Below are 15,758 nucleotides of genomic sequence, written 5' to 3' on the forward strand. Positions count from 1 at the left end.
GTTTCATCATGAGTCTGCGTAGTTGGAGCAAGAATCCATTTGCAATAAAGGACTATGTGCCATTTGTCTTCCGAATTTCATGCTGTGCATGCTAACTTTCAGTGATTCATCTTCAAAAATCATCCAGGTTCATCAGAACACATTTATTTTTAAATTTGAGAGATTAAAAAGATTTCTGCCTTTATTTTCTTTTTGGCATTATCTCAATTTTCCACATGACGTATCCTTGCTCACTCACTCAGTCCTATTAAATCCCAGTGTGCTGCTCACAGCCCTTGAGGCCACATAGCATTGTATCATCAGAAAACTTGAGTATCCTATGTTTATCCCCTCAATTAAATCACTGTTACACATTGTTATAAGAAGGAGCCCAACATTAATCCCTGTGACAATCCCCTAGGCACTACCACCCAACCTGAAATGATTCATTTATTTGGCAAGCCATTTTCTGCCCATTAACCGATCCACCTGAATGTCGTGCATGCTGGTTTTATTGAATAACAATTTATGTGGCTCTTTACTAAAAGACTTCTTAAAGTACAATACGTAGATGACATCAGCTGACTCACCAACTCAGATTACATGTAAAATGAAATTTCTGTTCTATAACTTTATGCTGATCCTCTATGATCTTGGTATCATTTTATGGACTTGAAGATTTTCATACTTGCTCCATACCTGTATAAAGTCATGAGGGGCGTAAGTAGGGTGAATGCACTTATTATTTTTCCTATGTAAGAGAAGCTAATCATGAGAGGGCATAAGTTTAAGGTGAGAGGTGAATGATTTTAAAGTGAGGGGCAACTTGTTTTTGCAGAGGGTGTTGTGTATATGGAGTGAGCTGCTAAAGTAGTGATTGGACAGGTACAATATTAACATTGAAAACGCATTTGGATAAGTACATGGATAAGGGAGGTTGAGAATAATATGGACCAAACATGGGCAAATGGGACTAGCTTGGTTCTCACCTTGGTTGGCATGGACAAGTGGGCCCAAAGAACCTGTTTCCACACTGTATTACTCTGAGTTCAAATGGTTCTATTCATTAGCAGAGAATGTATACAGTATATAACCTGAAATACTTATCTTTGCAGACATCCACAAAAACAGAACCCCAAAAAGAATGAACGACAGAAAACATTAGAACCCCCAAAGTCCCATCTTCCCCCTTCCCCATGCAAGCAGCAGCAAAGCATCGATGCATCAACCTCCCCCCTCCCCCACCACCCATACTTTGGTTACAAATTTATTTTCAGCTTTGAATTTCAATCTCAAAATAGCCTTTTTAAAATGACTAGTGTGCTTGGTTGCCTCTCATTTATATGTTAGACTTTAATTGTAAGGCTTGAAGTAGGAAACTGCATCTATCTTGGTCATCCATCTTAAAGTTCTGTCCTCGGTCGTCTTGCTGGGATCAGGCAGTAGAGCAGATTTCAAGTCAGTAGTTAATCAGCTATGATTTAATTAAAAGACTGAGCAAGTTTGAGGAGTCTATCTGGTATTCTTCCTTGAGTATATTCTGCTGATCTGGAATCAAGATTTTGGCGATAGAGCAAAGCAAGTTTTTCAATCACAGAGTACAATTTTACATTGATAATAATTGATGGCATTACAGTGAATCCAAGATTTCTGAAGTTACCTACAGCCATCTCTTGCTGGCTGATGGCGGGCATCCTTGGTCTGCAGTGAACAGTTACACGGAAACCAGACTCTCCACAGCCTGCAGCTCTACCTTCTCCTGGGGTGACAATGTAAGTAGTATGTACATCTAGTAGACTTGCCTACTGGTCGGGGCAAGGAGTATAAAAGTTGGGAGGTCATGTTGCAGCTGCATAATATTTCAGTTAGGTCACATATGGAATATTATATGCAGTTCTGGAAGGATGTGGTTTTGGAGAGGTTGGAGAAAAGGTTCAACAGGATGTTGTCTGAATTATCGAGTATTAATTAGAAGCAGAGGTTGGACAAACTTGGATTGTTCTCTTTTAAGTGTCAGGTGCTAAAGGCAATCCGATATAAATTTATAAGATTATGATAGGTGTAATGCCCTGGTTTATATTTTTACTGTTATGCTGTATGTATTTCATTTTAGCAGTTCTGTAAGAGCAGTCTGTTCTGCTGTTAGCCTGTTTGGGTTATTGTTGAAGATAGGGGATGATGAGGAATGTGTACCATCCAATTAGGATGGTAGAATTAGGAGGGGGTTTGGTGAGGGACACTGAGGTTGGTCTTGGGGGGTTTTTTTGGTTCGCTGGGAGATGAAGAGAGAAGACGCTGGAGAGTGCTTTCCCTAGACTTACACAACCAAGAAAACTAGGGATTTTCCAAGGCGTAGATAGTAGGTGGTTGTTTTTCAAGAGTACAGATGTCATGTGCTAAAGGGTACAAGTTTAAGATGGGGGGGGGGGGAGTTAAAGCAGCTTTGCGAAGTTTGCTATTTTACACAGTGGTAGGTTCCTGGAACATGCTGTCAGGGGAGGTAATGGAAGTAGATATGATAGCACTGTTTAAGAGACATTTAAACAGGTACATGAACAGGCAGGGAATGGAGGGATATGGACCATGTGCCGGCACATGGGAAGTTTAAATTGACATGATGGTCAGCATAGTCAACATAAGTTGAAAAGCTTGTTACTGTGCTGTACTGTAGAAAATTCCCAGATGTGATGGAATACCTGGTCCTTTTTAACCAACAGTTTCCTGAAGGCAACAGTATTTTTTTAATCTTATTTGAATTATGTTGGAAGTCTTGAAATGCACCTTTTTCATCATATCCTAGGAATTTGAGACTGCAGCCTCACAGCAAGTTCAACAAATGTTCTTTGAGATTGATGAATTACTGTTTGAAGAGAAGAAATGCTTGCATGTACAAAGACTGGAGGCAGAATGCCAGGAATGGAAATGCAATTTTCCACATTTTCGGTAAGAATAGACTAGGTCAGAAATGGAGCCATCCGGTCCACCGTGTCTGCGCAAACTTTTCTGTCCATCTGCAATAATTTGTCTGCTTTTAGTGCACATGATTTTATGCCTCGCCTATTCAAAAGCTTCCATAAATGTCTCTTCAAAAAAGTGACTTTATCTGATTCTACCAACTACTCTAGCAGTCTATTCCAGATGGCCAGCACTCTATATTCCCTTCAGTTTCCATTAAACCTCCTTCTCACCTAAAGTCTGTGTTGTCTTGTTTTTGACATCCCTACAATGAGAAAAAGATTTTATCCATCCTATCTACTTCAATGTAGCTATGCCAGGTCACCTCTAAGTCTCCTTGATCCCAAGGAAAATGGGCCTAGTCTGGCTCCAGAACTAAGCATTTTGGTGAATCTCCTTTATACCTTCTCCAGTGCAATCATACTCTAGCTGGAGTATGATGACCAGAGCTGCACACAATTCTCCATGTGCAGCCTATGCAGTAGTTTGTAAAGTTGCAAATTAACATGAAGTGACAATGGTATATACTTTTTTGTACCACAACTGAAAAAGACAAGCATGCCATATACCTTCCCCACTACTTTGTGCATTATCTGTGTTGCCACTTCTGGGGAATTACATAGTTCAACACCAAGGTCTCCCTGATCGTCAACATTCCTTCGTGTCTTAATATTTACTGTAGATATTCTACCCTTATTTGACTTCCAAAATACACCTCACATTTATCAGGATTAAATTCCTCCTGCTAAGGCTTTGACAAACTTTTCAGTTGATCTTTCTCCTGTTGTAGCTAAAGATGGTCTTCCTTGCTATCCACAGCTCTACCAATTTTTTTGTCATGTACAAATTGATCAATTCTATCAATCGGACTGGATGGGTAGAAGGGAAGATCCTCATGTGTTCGGGCTGAGTTCCTCCAGCACTTTGTGTGTGTTGGATAGGTCGAAGGGTTTGTTTCTGTGCTGTAGTGCTCTATAACTCTACCACGTTCATACTTAGTCAATAATACTAATGCCTCATATCGCAGGCCAATTTTGGATCCAATTAGCTATTTCACCTTGGCTTTTGTGTAATTTAACCTTGTGGATTAATACTTCATGCTAACCTTATCAAATGTGTTCCAATTGCACATAGCTCCGATCTCTTACAGTTTTCTCCAGTAATTTCCCACTAATGCAAGGCTCATCAGCCTGTAGTTACTTGGCTTAACCCTGTGGCCCTTTCTTATAGAAAGGAACAATGGTAGCGGTACTCCAGTCTTCTGGCACCTCATCTGTGGCTAAGGAGGATGCAAAAAATTTCTGTCAGATTGCAGCAGTCTTACCTCTCATACCATCCTGCGATAGATCTCATCCATCAGAGTTTCTCCCCTTAGGATTAATCTACTCTTAAACATTCCAAGACATTTAACACCTCCCACTGATATGCTCTAATTTTATCGACGTAAGCCCTCTAGGCTCACTATTTTCCACATCTTTCTCCATGGTGAATATAGGTGAGAAATACTCATTTAGGACCTAGGACATCCCCTGGCTTCCCCTTTGTTCCCTAAGTATATGTGAAGCAAGAGGGTAGCTAGGAAAAGATAACTCTACATGAGGTACAAGTTATAGATAGCAACGATTTTACTCCTGTCAACCCAATCCATCCTTGTTTTTAATCATCTGAAAATATGACTTTTCTTTGAATACAGTTTTATTATTCATATGATGCATACAACACAGAAACAAGTGATTTGGGATAACTGATGCTTCGCAGAGGCCTGCTTCTATCTTTCTCTATTCAGTACAATATACATCCTGAAATTCTTTTTCTTGGCAAACATCCACGAAAACAGAGGAATGCCCCAAGGAAGAATGACAGTTAAAACGTTGGAACCCCAAAGCACCCCCCCCCAGCACCCTCCTCCCATGCACAAGCAGCAGCAAGGCAACAACCCCTGCCCCCCCACCCAGATCAGCAAAAAAGCATCAGCACTCTCCACAGATCACTCAAACATACAGCAAAGCATCAATAAAAACACAGCCTTGCACTACCCCAAAAACTGCTCATTCACCCGGTAATTCGACGTACCACAGGCTTTCTCTCCCCTTAATAAGGGAAAATGAGGTGCCCCCATTTCACAGCAAGAGGGGAGACATAACATACAACTTGATGGTTCAGTCTTTTTCCCAGGGTAGGGCAATCTAAGACCGTTTTAATTGTTTTGCATTGTGATGGAGTCTGGCATATTGTTTGTAGCATATGATTTTCTGACTATAACTAAAATGCCTTTTCTCAGTCCCTTCGTTTCCACCGCATCTGTTCCCAGTATGTGGCTTTCCTTTCCAGGGCATCAGAGGTGTCCTTCTTCAAAAATGCGATTTCCCTTCATTTTCTGAACATTCGCACTCACCCCATCTTACCTCTACTTCAATAGTGATAGTGTTCTGCTTCTTCTTCCATACCACCCCATGAGCCTCCACACCCAACACATCATCGTCTGCAACTTCCGACATCTCCAAAAGGGATCCTACTTTGCCTCCAGTGCTCACCAATCTCTTCTATATTGGTGAGGTCCGTCATAAAGTGGGACTGCTTCATTGAGCACCTCCGCTCCATTTTCCAAAAGTGAAACTTCCTAGTGGCCAAACATTTTAATTCCGGTTCCTATTCCTGTTCTAACATGTTGGTCCATAGCCTCCTCTTGTGCCAAAGACGAGGCCACCCTTAGGGTGAAGGAGCAACACCTGATATTCCACCTGGCTCGCCTCCAATCTGGTGATGCGACTATTGATCTCTCCTGCTAGTTAAAAGAAAATTCCCTTCTTCTCTTCCCCCACCCCCCCCACTCTCTTCTTCTATTCTCCACTCTGGTCGCTTTCCTCTTCTCACCTGCTTATCACCTCACCCTGGATCCCCACCTCCTTCCCTTTCACCTTTGATCTACTCTCCTCCCCTGTCAGATTTTTTCCTCTTCAGCACTTTATCTTTCCTTCCTACCAGGCTTAACCTATCACCTTCCAGCTAGCCTCATTCCCCTCCCCCATCTTTTTATTCTGGTATCTTTCTCCTTCCTTTCCAGTCCTGAAGAAGGGTCTCGGCCCAAAACGTTGACTGTTTATTCATTTCCATAGGTGCTGCCTAACCTGCTGAGTTCTTCCAGCATTTTGTGTGTGTTGCTTTGGATTTCCAGCATCTGCAGACTTTCAAGTGTTAATTAATGTCTCCAGATTTCTAGTTCAGTAATATAACTGTGATGTCACTACAATACACATGTCACTTCTTTACTGTTTAGGGAAACGTAGCTTGTCTCCATTGTTTAAAACATTGACATCTATGGCCTAATTCAGTTGGCTCTTGTTCATCAAGTACCCACTGAGCTACTTTGCCAAATTGTAAGAAAGCTCTACATAAGATCAAGAAATATGAGGTGTGGATTTCATCTTGTCCATCATTGGTTTCTAGCAGGCATGAATTCTGGGATCTTGGGCATTAGTGCCAGTACCACGTGCTAGTGAGGGTAGAAATAGAAAGATAGCTCAGATGAATTTGTGGCTAAGGAACTGGTGCAGGAGGTAGTAGTTCATGTTCCTGGATCATTGGAATCTCTTCTGGGGTAGGAGTGATCTGTATACGAGAGATAGGTTGCATTTGAACTGGCGGGGCACCAATGTTCCAGGAGGGAGATATACTTGTGCAGAGGGAGGTTAAACTACAGTGGGAGGTGATGGGTTCTGGAGCAGTAGAGTCGCTGATAAGCAATCAGGTCTTAATATTGTAGCCAATGAGAGCAACTTTAGTCGTTAAGATAGACAGCAGCAAAGTAAAAGGAGAGGAAAGACCGACAGTTTAAACTACATTTATTTCAGTGTAAGAGGCTTGACAGGTATAGTGCATGAACTCAGTGTGGATTGGCTCTGGGGACTGGGATATGAGAGCCATGGCAAATTCAGTTATTATCAGAGTACATGTATGTCACCACATACACCCTGAGATTCATTTTTCTGCGGGCCTAGTCTATAGAATACTAACTATAACGGGATCAATGAAAGATCAACCAGAAAACAACAAACTGTGCAAATGCAAATATATATAAATATTAATTAGTAATGAGAACATGGACTATCAAGATAAAGAGTACTTAAGTGAGATCATTGGTGGTGGGAACATCTTAATGGATGTGCAAGTGAGTGTAGTTATCCCTTTTTGTTCAAGAGCATGATGGTTGAGGAGTAGCAACCGTTCCTGGACATGGTGTTGTGAGTTCTGAGGTTCTCGTACTTTCTACCTGATGGCAGCAGCCAAAAAAGAGCATGGCCTGGTTTGTGAGAATGTCTGATGATGGATGCTGCTTTCCTACGACTGTGTTTTGTGTAGATGTGCTCAATCATTGAAAGGGCTTTACCTGTGATGTACTGGGCAGAACCCTCTAGCTTTGTTAGGATTTTTCGCTCAAAAGCAGTGATTTTCCATATCTGGCCATGATGTAGCCAGTCAATACATGCTCTACCACACATCTATAGAAGTTTGTTAGAGCTTTTGGTGAAATGCCACATCTCCGCAAACTCCTAAGGAAAGAGAGGTGCTGCCGTGCTTTCTGCATTTGAATTTACGTACTGGGTCCAAGACAGGTCCTCTGAAATAATAACACCCAGGAATTTAAAGTTGCTAACCCTCTCTACCTCTGATCCTCCAATGTGGACTGGCTCACAGACCTTGGGTTTCCCTCACCTGAAGTCTACAATCAGTTTGTTGGTTTTGCTGACATTGAGTGAGAGGCTGTGAGAGTGCAGAGGTTTTCACTCCAACCACAGATAAGGGTTTAGAGGACTATATGTGTCTATTAAATAGTTAAGTTAAAATAAGTTGTGCAAAAAAACAATTAAAGAAGTAGTGAGGGTTGGCATGCATCTGATGTCACCTCTAATCTCTCCCGGAATTTTTTCTTGGCTCTCGAAATAGCCCTCCACCAGTCATACCTGGCTTTCTTATACAGATCTAGATTGCCTGACTTAAATGCCACAGATCTAGCCCTCAGCAGACTACAAACTTCCTGGTTCATCCACAGCTTCTGGTTTGGGAATGTACAGTAAGTTTTTGTAGGCACACACTCATCCACACAGGTTTTAATGAAATCAGTGACAATTGTGGCATACTCAACCAGGCTCGAAGATGACTCCCTGAACACGGCCCAGTCCACCAATTCAAAGCAATCTTGTAAGAGCTCCTGTACCTCCCTGGTCTCTACCTTCTTGGTCTTCACTACTGGTGCTGCAGTCTGCAGTCCCTGCCTGTACTCAGAGAATAGAGGTACAGCCTGGTAATCAGACATACCAAACTGTGGGCATGGGATAGTACGGTAGGTACTCTTGAACTTAACTGTAACAGTGGACCAGTGTGTTATTTCCTCTGGTACTACAGGCAATAATCCCTCTAGGTGTGTGCATGTGCATGCACACACATCTTTTGCTACTAGAGCACAAAGGAATTTAAACTGCGCACAAAAGGTTGTCACCCTCTACCTCGTTGGCAAGTTAAGTATATTTCATGATCGTACATAATCACGTTTCCTTTCCCAGTTTCTGCAGCGGACAGTATTGACAATGTGGAGTTTACAGTGATTTGTCTGCAGATTTTAGAACTGGCTTATTTATACAGTATTGTTTCTATTGAAGAAATTATTGATTCACTCTGTTGAATTCCAAAGAAGCACACGGCATGAAGTGCAAAGAAACTGCTTGTTCATTTAAACAGTAGAACCTGCAACACCGAAAGCTCATGAGGTCAGGAACGTGCAGCTTTGAGAAATATTTATGTACAATAGAGAAACTGGTGTTACCTACATGCATTATCCCAATACAAAAGTTGCTGGAGAATTTGCAAGTGGGATGAAGTGGAGTGATATTTGGAAACTTGACTTTTTAAAGCATCATTTAGCAAGCAAGTCATCTCCGGCGAGAAAAACCTTCATTACTCATTACAGGCCTGCTACGTATGTTTTGTGAGAGTGCGGATGAACAAGACTGAAAACAGTCAAACCCAGGGGAGACCAAAGTTCTATTGACGATGTTTTGCTAGCTGCTAAAATGAATACCTCTATATATAAAAATCAGTGCACATATGTTGCTGTCACTAGGCAAAAAATTGCACAGCACGAGATTTTTGCACACATTGGTCATTTCAAGTTAATGCAAATAATTAGAGGGAACATTGTCTACAGGTGATATGTTGATAATAGTTATTTAGTGACTTTATCTAGCTGGCCTGGTTAAAATCTTTGCAAGTGATGGGGAAGACATCAGGATGTGTTGTTTCATACCTGTTGATTACATTGCACCATAGGGCAGGAGGAGAAGATGGCGGTGCGATGCAGCACGTGCAGCTCTCCGGTGAAATATCGTATTTGTAAGTAGGATGCCGTGCACAATTCTGATTTGATGGAGACAAGACGTGAGAAGGCACAGAGGAACATCTGGAGAAATTTCTGAAATGCCCGGTTCGCTGCTGCTGCTACTGTGCGATCGAGAATCGCCGGAGAGAAGGCCCCAAAATCCCCGGCTTTGCCTGCCGCTGGCAACCGAGGCTGAGGTTGAAGCGTTCGGCAGAGATGGTGCTCGGTACTCGGTGTCAGAGAGCTGATCGGAGCTCGAAGTTTTCAGACGACTCAGAGTTGGACTGTGGTCGGGCATGACAGGGAGAGTTTTCTTCCTTCTCCCATCTGCTTGAGATGTGGGACTTTCGAGAGACTTTGAACTTTTTTACTTCATCAAGTTATGGTATTGTTGCACTGTTGTAACTATATGTTATAATTATGTGGTTTTTGTTAGTTTTTCAGTCTTAATCTGTCCTGTGTTTCTGTGATATCACATTGGAGGAATATTGTATCATTTCTTAATGCATGCATTACTGAATGACAATAAAAGAGGACTGTGTGTCCTCATAATCTGAATCTAAACCTAAATTCATCTAGAGCCTGTTTAACATTAGCTTGAGGTGGAATATACACCGTTACCAAAATGATCGCTGAAATCTCCCGTGGCGAGTAAAGTGGCCGGCACTTAATTGCGAGGTATTCCAGGTCTGGTGAGCAATGTTGGGACGTCACCAGTAAACCACGAGGAGTTGATCATGAGGCATACACCTCCACCCCTGCTTTTGAGAGATTTGACCAACCCATCATGATGATGTTTTGTGAACTCATCCATTCGAATTGCTGCATCCAGCACGGAAGGGGTTAACCTGGACTCTGTAAAGCAAAGGACATGTGCAGTCCTAATGTCCTTCTGATACAGCACCTTAGCTCTGAGATCATCAATTTTATTTACCAGAGACTGTACATTTCCCAGCAAGATAGTTGGTATTGGGAGTTGGAAACCTCTTTTTTAAAACATGCCATCATAGCAGCATGTCGACCTCTTTCGCTGGTGGCTTCTTAAAGGAGTGGTCTATTTCCATCTGTTTCTCCAGCATTGAGATCACATCATGAGCACAGAATATAGTACACTCCACTGGAAATGCAAATGAATCCCTGCTTCACTTAGGTTCTAATAAAGGTGGCTTCATAGACAGTTCTCAGTCATTCCTCAATCGTACTTTATTTATTTGTATACAAGGAGAACAGCATGGTCCTTGTCACCACACTGTTCTGAAGTTTGAACAAAGAAATGCCATTTTTATTTGGAAATTGACTAATGGATACAGAAATTGACCAATTGCTAACCTTGTGTAGGTTTGAATTCCGTGTATACGTGAACACGTATATGCAACTATGATAATACAGGTATTAATAGCCAATAGTACTTTAGAATTAGTAAAGTAACTGACCTATAGTAAGTGTCACCCTAGAATCCTTTGTTTGTATCCTTATCTTGTCTCCATATGCCAAATGGTTCCGGCCCCCTGCTGTGAAAAGGGAAGCTATGCTCTTCAAAGAGCTCTCTTCAAAGTCCTTTCTTCCCTGGGTTGATTGCATGCTATCTGCAAACTATCCTTGCCTGGACGCTACCTTAACTTTTGCTTTGCTACAACCTCCCCAGCCCTTTTTTCCTGTAAAGGACAACACAAATTTTAATGAATTTCAATAGCACAAGAGTCTTGGAAACTCATACTGCTATTGACTCTTATTTAAAGAGGAGGGTTGCTGAACCATAGTGGAATCAGCTGATCTTCAGACCATCACTCCACAGAGTAATCTTAACCAAGAGAATAAAATGAATATCAGAATTAGCAAGAATATAAACCCCAATTTCCACTGTACAGTGGAGTTGCCCAAATTTCCTAGCAAGGAATTTCCAGGTGGTGAGGGGTCCTATCAAGTTCCTACCTAGTCTTTTTAACCTTGTCAGCTCCTAGCTGTACAAACATGAGAAAATCTGCAGATGCTGGAAATCCAAGCAACACACACAAATTTCTGGAGGAACTCAGTAGACCAGGCAGCATCTCTGGAAAAGAGTAAACAGTTGATTTTTACATTAGGACAGACCCTTCATCTAGCTGGATATGCATAGCTAAATCAGGGATGTTCTCAGATGTATCAGGAATGTGCTGTACGTGCACATTTCTGGCCAGTAATGGCACAAGTAGCACCCTTCTCAGCCAATGATTTTGTTAATTGATTTTGTCGGGGGGGGGCGGATTTCAATATGCAGGTAGATTGGGAAAATCAGGTTGATGGTGAATCTTAAGAGAAGGAATTTGTAGAATGCCTTTTTAGAGCAACTTGTGGTTGAACCTACAAGGGAAAATCCAATTCTAGATTGGATGATGTGTAATAAACCAGATTTGATTAAGGAGCTTAAAGTGGAGGAACCCTTTGGGGGCAGTACTCACCAAATGATAGAATTCACCTTGCAAATTGAGAGGGAGAAGCTAAAATCAGATGTATCAGTATAACAGTGGAGTAAAGGTAATTACAGAGGCATGAGAGAGGAGTTAGCCAAAGCTGATTAGAAGGGGACGCTAACAGGGATGATGGCAGAACAGCAATGGTTGGAGTTTCTGGGAGCAATTCAAAAGGCGCAGGATGTACACATCCAAAAGAAGTATTCTAAAGAGAGGATGAGACAACCGTAACTGACAAGGGAAGTCAAAGTCAGCATAAAAGCAAAAGATAGGGCATATAATATAGCAAAAATTAGTCAGAAGATGGAGGATTGGGAAGCTTTTTAAAACCAACAAAAGGCAACTGAAAAAACAATAAGAAAAGAAAAGATTAAATATGAAGGTAAGCTAGCCAATAATATAAAAGAGAACACCAGAAGTCTTTTTTTTCCGGATACTGTATATAAAAAGAGGTGAGAATGGATATCAGACCACTGAAAAATGACACAGGAGAGGTCGCAGTGGGGGTCAAAGAAATGGCAGACAAACTCAATAAGTATTTTTCATCAGTCTTTGCTATAGAAGACACCAGCAGTATACCAGAAATTCAAGAGTGTCATAGGGCAGGAGTGGGTTTGGTTGTTATTTCTAAAGAGAAGGTGCTTGGGAAGCTGAAAGGTCTGAAAGTAGATAGGTCATCTGTTCCACCTGGCCCAGGGTTCTGAAAGAGGTAGCTGTAGAGATTGTGACAAGCATGAGCCATGATCTTTCAAGAATCACTAGATTCTGGAGGACTGGAAAATTGCAAATATCACTTCACTCTTTAAGAAGGGAGGGAGGCAAAAAACAGGAAATTATAGGCCAGTTAGCCTGACTTTAGTGTTTGAGAAAATTTTGGAGTCAGTAAGCATAGCCAATAATCTAATTAAATGGCATTTCAGACTTGAGGGATCCCCCATGGCCTGTTCTGGGCACTGATTTTTGTGTTCCTTCTGATTCCTAAAATTACTATTGTGTAATGTCTATGGTTTTTTAAATATAATTTCCAACTCTAGCAAGGAATTTATCTGCCAGTTAACTACTTGAACTGCAAACATACGTCGTATCAGTGCTGTCCTTCATTTTTTGAATAACCTTTCTTGTAGTATACTGTCAAGTTCCGGAGCAGGATATCTGGTTTGTTTCATTATAATTCTGATCAACCGCTCTATACATGACCAGAAGAAACTGCAGAGAGTTGTAGACACTGAGAAACCAGTCTCTCCTGTATGGACTTTGTCCATACTTCTTACTGCCTCGATAAAGCAGCCAACATAATCAAAGGTCTCAGAGACCCGAGACATTCTCTCTTCTCTCTTCCATCAGGCAGGAGATATGAAAGTCTGAAAGCACATACCACTAGTTTCAAGGACAGTTTCTATCCCACTGTTATAGGACAATTAATAGTTCCCTTGTATGATAAAATGGACTCTTGACCTCACATTCTATCTCATTATGGTCTTGCACCTTAATGTTTACCTTCACTGCATTTACTCTGTGGCTGTTACACTTTGTTCTGTATTATTACTGTTTTTCCTTGTTGTACCTCAATGCACTGTGTAGTGTATTGATCCACATGAACAGTATGCAAGATAAACGTTTCACTGTATCTTTAGATGTGACAATCCTATTCCAATTAGTGTCTTTATTGTATTTCTATTCAATTTGGTGCATTGCATTGTTTGTTCGTTGTTTGTTCCTTTTGAGGTACCAATATGAATGTTCACCAGTTTGGATCTTAACTACTAAGAGTGTTTATTTTACTTACTTTCACAGAGTTTTGGGGACACAGATAGCAGCTCCTGTTAATGAAGCCTATGGTTGGTATCCTGGCCGACAGGAGGGTAAAACCTTACAGCCAATTTCCTGTCCAGGTTCCAGTAATGCTGTGAATGAGTGAGTGCTAACCAGGAATATCATAACAGATTCTAGCTATTTAGATTAAGTAAAGTTACAATGTCAGTTTAAGATTACCTGGTACATTGCAGTTGAAGTCTGCCCACTGGGGCTTCCTTCCTGCCTTTAAATTTTGCACAGTTTTTTATGTACAGACTTTAATTATGTGGTGGCATATAGAACCACCAGCTGGCTGGTAAGATATTTTTAAGCTTGGATACAGAATAAAACTCTCGGTCATATCTATATACTAATGGAATGAGAACAGTAACTAGGGAGTTTGGACTGAACTGGTGATCAACTCTGAAGTATATTTGGCATGGTGCTGTTTTTATTTAATTCAACCTTTCTATTTGATTTGTACATATTGGCAATAAATGTTATGAGTAACTTCAAGCTGTGAATATCGTTAAATATGCTTATTTTCCCAGAGTATAAGTGTACTGGTGGAGCATAAAGTTGTCCAGCTTTCTCGGATTCTCTTAATAATCAAAATTCATGCACCAGAATTTCCAGTTTTAAAACTATAATCTAATAGTTGTAGGTAACCTAGCCAAGAGGCGCATAAACTTCAAGCCTGACAAACCCCAAAAATGCTTTATATTTTGATGTTGTTTATCCAAACAATAGATCTTAAGAGGTTTAGTTTTATTCTCCTCATGTGACAATGCCCTCTACTGTATTGCAGGAATCATTCTAGTGAATCTTTGTCTTACAAGCACTGTATATCATCCTTTTTGGTGAGGAGACAAGTTATGTGTTCAATATCCAGATGCAAACCCTCATTTAAGCTAATATTTTTCTTAATTGAAAGGGTTACAAAAGATTTTGCTGAGAAGAAAGTTTATAGATATGTATATATCCCCTTTAGTATTCCTTTGATGATAGTGAAACCTAGAAATGAAGTTTCTTTTCAAATGGAGTCACTGCTTTTCGGTATGAACTCCCAAAACAGCGGTGTGATAAAGACTAGATAACTTGCTTTTTGTGTTATTATTAGAGGTATAAATATTAGCCAGGACACAAGGAATATGCCCTCTGCTCTCTAACAAAACAAAACATGCTTATGAACAGAATGAAACAATATCTTCTTTCTTTCAGACTTTGTCTCATAGGCAAAAGTGCAATTTTCTCAGGACTTCCTTTGTGTAAAGGAAATGAGTTCATGCAGAAGACTGCCATGCTTCCCTGGGAGGGGGAGAAGGAGGAGGAAGAGCCAGAGGATAATGTAATCATTGCAGAAGGCATAGTGGAGGACTATCTGGCACTTCATTATAAAGATCAGTTAGTATCAAAGAGGCAATTGACTAAAGTAACTAAATAAAGTAATGAAGGGCCTCAGCCCAAGATGTTGACTGTTTACTCTTTTCCATAGATGCTGCCTGACCTGCTGAGTTTCTCCAGCATTTTGTATGTGTTGCTTGGATTTCCAGCATCTGCATATTTTCTCTTGTTTGTAAATAAAATAATAACCGATTTCTTAAATTAGCTTTGATACTATTCTTTGCTCTAAATTAGCCATAACATAGTCTGGAATTCGGAGTTCAATTCCGACATTGTCTGAAAGGAGTTTGTATGTCCTCCCCATGAATGCGTGGCTTTCCTCTGGGCGCTCCAGTTTCATCCCACATTCCAAAGATGTACCAGTTAGCAGTTTAATTGCTCATTGTACATTGACCTGTGATTATGTTAGGGTTAAATAGGTAGGTTGCTGGGTGGTGCAGCTCATTGGGCTGAAGGTCCTGTTCCACGTTGTATCTCTAAATAAAAAACAAAATAAAATCTTTGTTCAATACCCTCAAGTAGCTGACAGCTGACAGTACTGATCACCTACAACCCTGTACTGAAAATTAATGCCCATTTCCCTCTAAACAATGATGTCAACTTGCATTGATTTAATACAATATATAGCATACTGGATACTGTATGCTGATAATGTCTTGGCTATATTAGAAAGAAATGGTTCAGCACTGGACACAACTCTAGCCTAGCTGTTCCATAGATTTACAATTAAGGTATTTTTCCAACAATATGAAAATCACCTGGATATACCTCTCTGCAAAGAGGGATAAACCTGTGCTTCGTTA

The 15,758-nt window shown here is 40.7% G+C and overlaps 1 protein-coding gene across 1 annotated transcript in view; it reads left to right on the forward strand.

Annotated features, from left to right (window-relative positions):
* Positions 1 to 15,758, forward strand: part of LOC140212250 (protein FAM149B1-like) — a 95,638-nt gene that overhangs the window by 13,854 nt on the left and 66,026 nt on the right. Inside the window, exons 3-6 of the mRNA XM_072282970.1 lie at positions 1,616 to 1,751; positions 2,780 to 2,922; positions 13,552 to 13,671; positions 14,773 to 14,955. Of these exons, the coding sequence (XP_072139071.1) occupies positions 1,616 to 1,751; positions 2,780 to 2,922; positions 13,552 to 13,671; positions 14,773 to 14,955 (582 nt within the window). The remainder of the gene's footprint in view (positions 1 to 1,615; positions 1,752 to 2,779; positions 2,923 to 13,551; positions 13,672 to 14,772; positions 14,956 to 15,758) is intronic.

Source organism: Mobula birostris, chromosome 18, assembly GCF_030028105.1.
Source record: "Mobula birostris isolate sMobBir1 chromosome 18, sMobBir1.hap1, whole genome shotgun sequence".
Classification (NCBI taxonomy): domain Eukaryota; kingdom Metazoa; phylum Chordata; class Chondrichthyes; order Myliobatiformes; family Myliobatidae; genus Mobula; species Mobula birostris.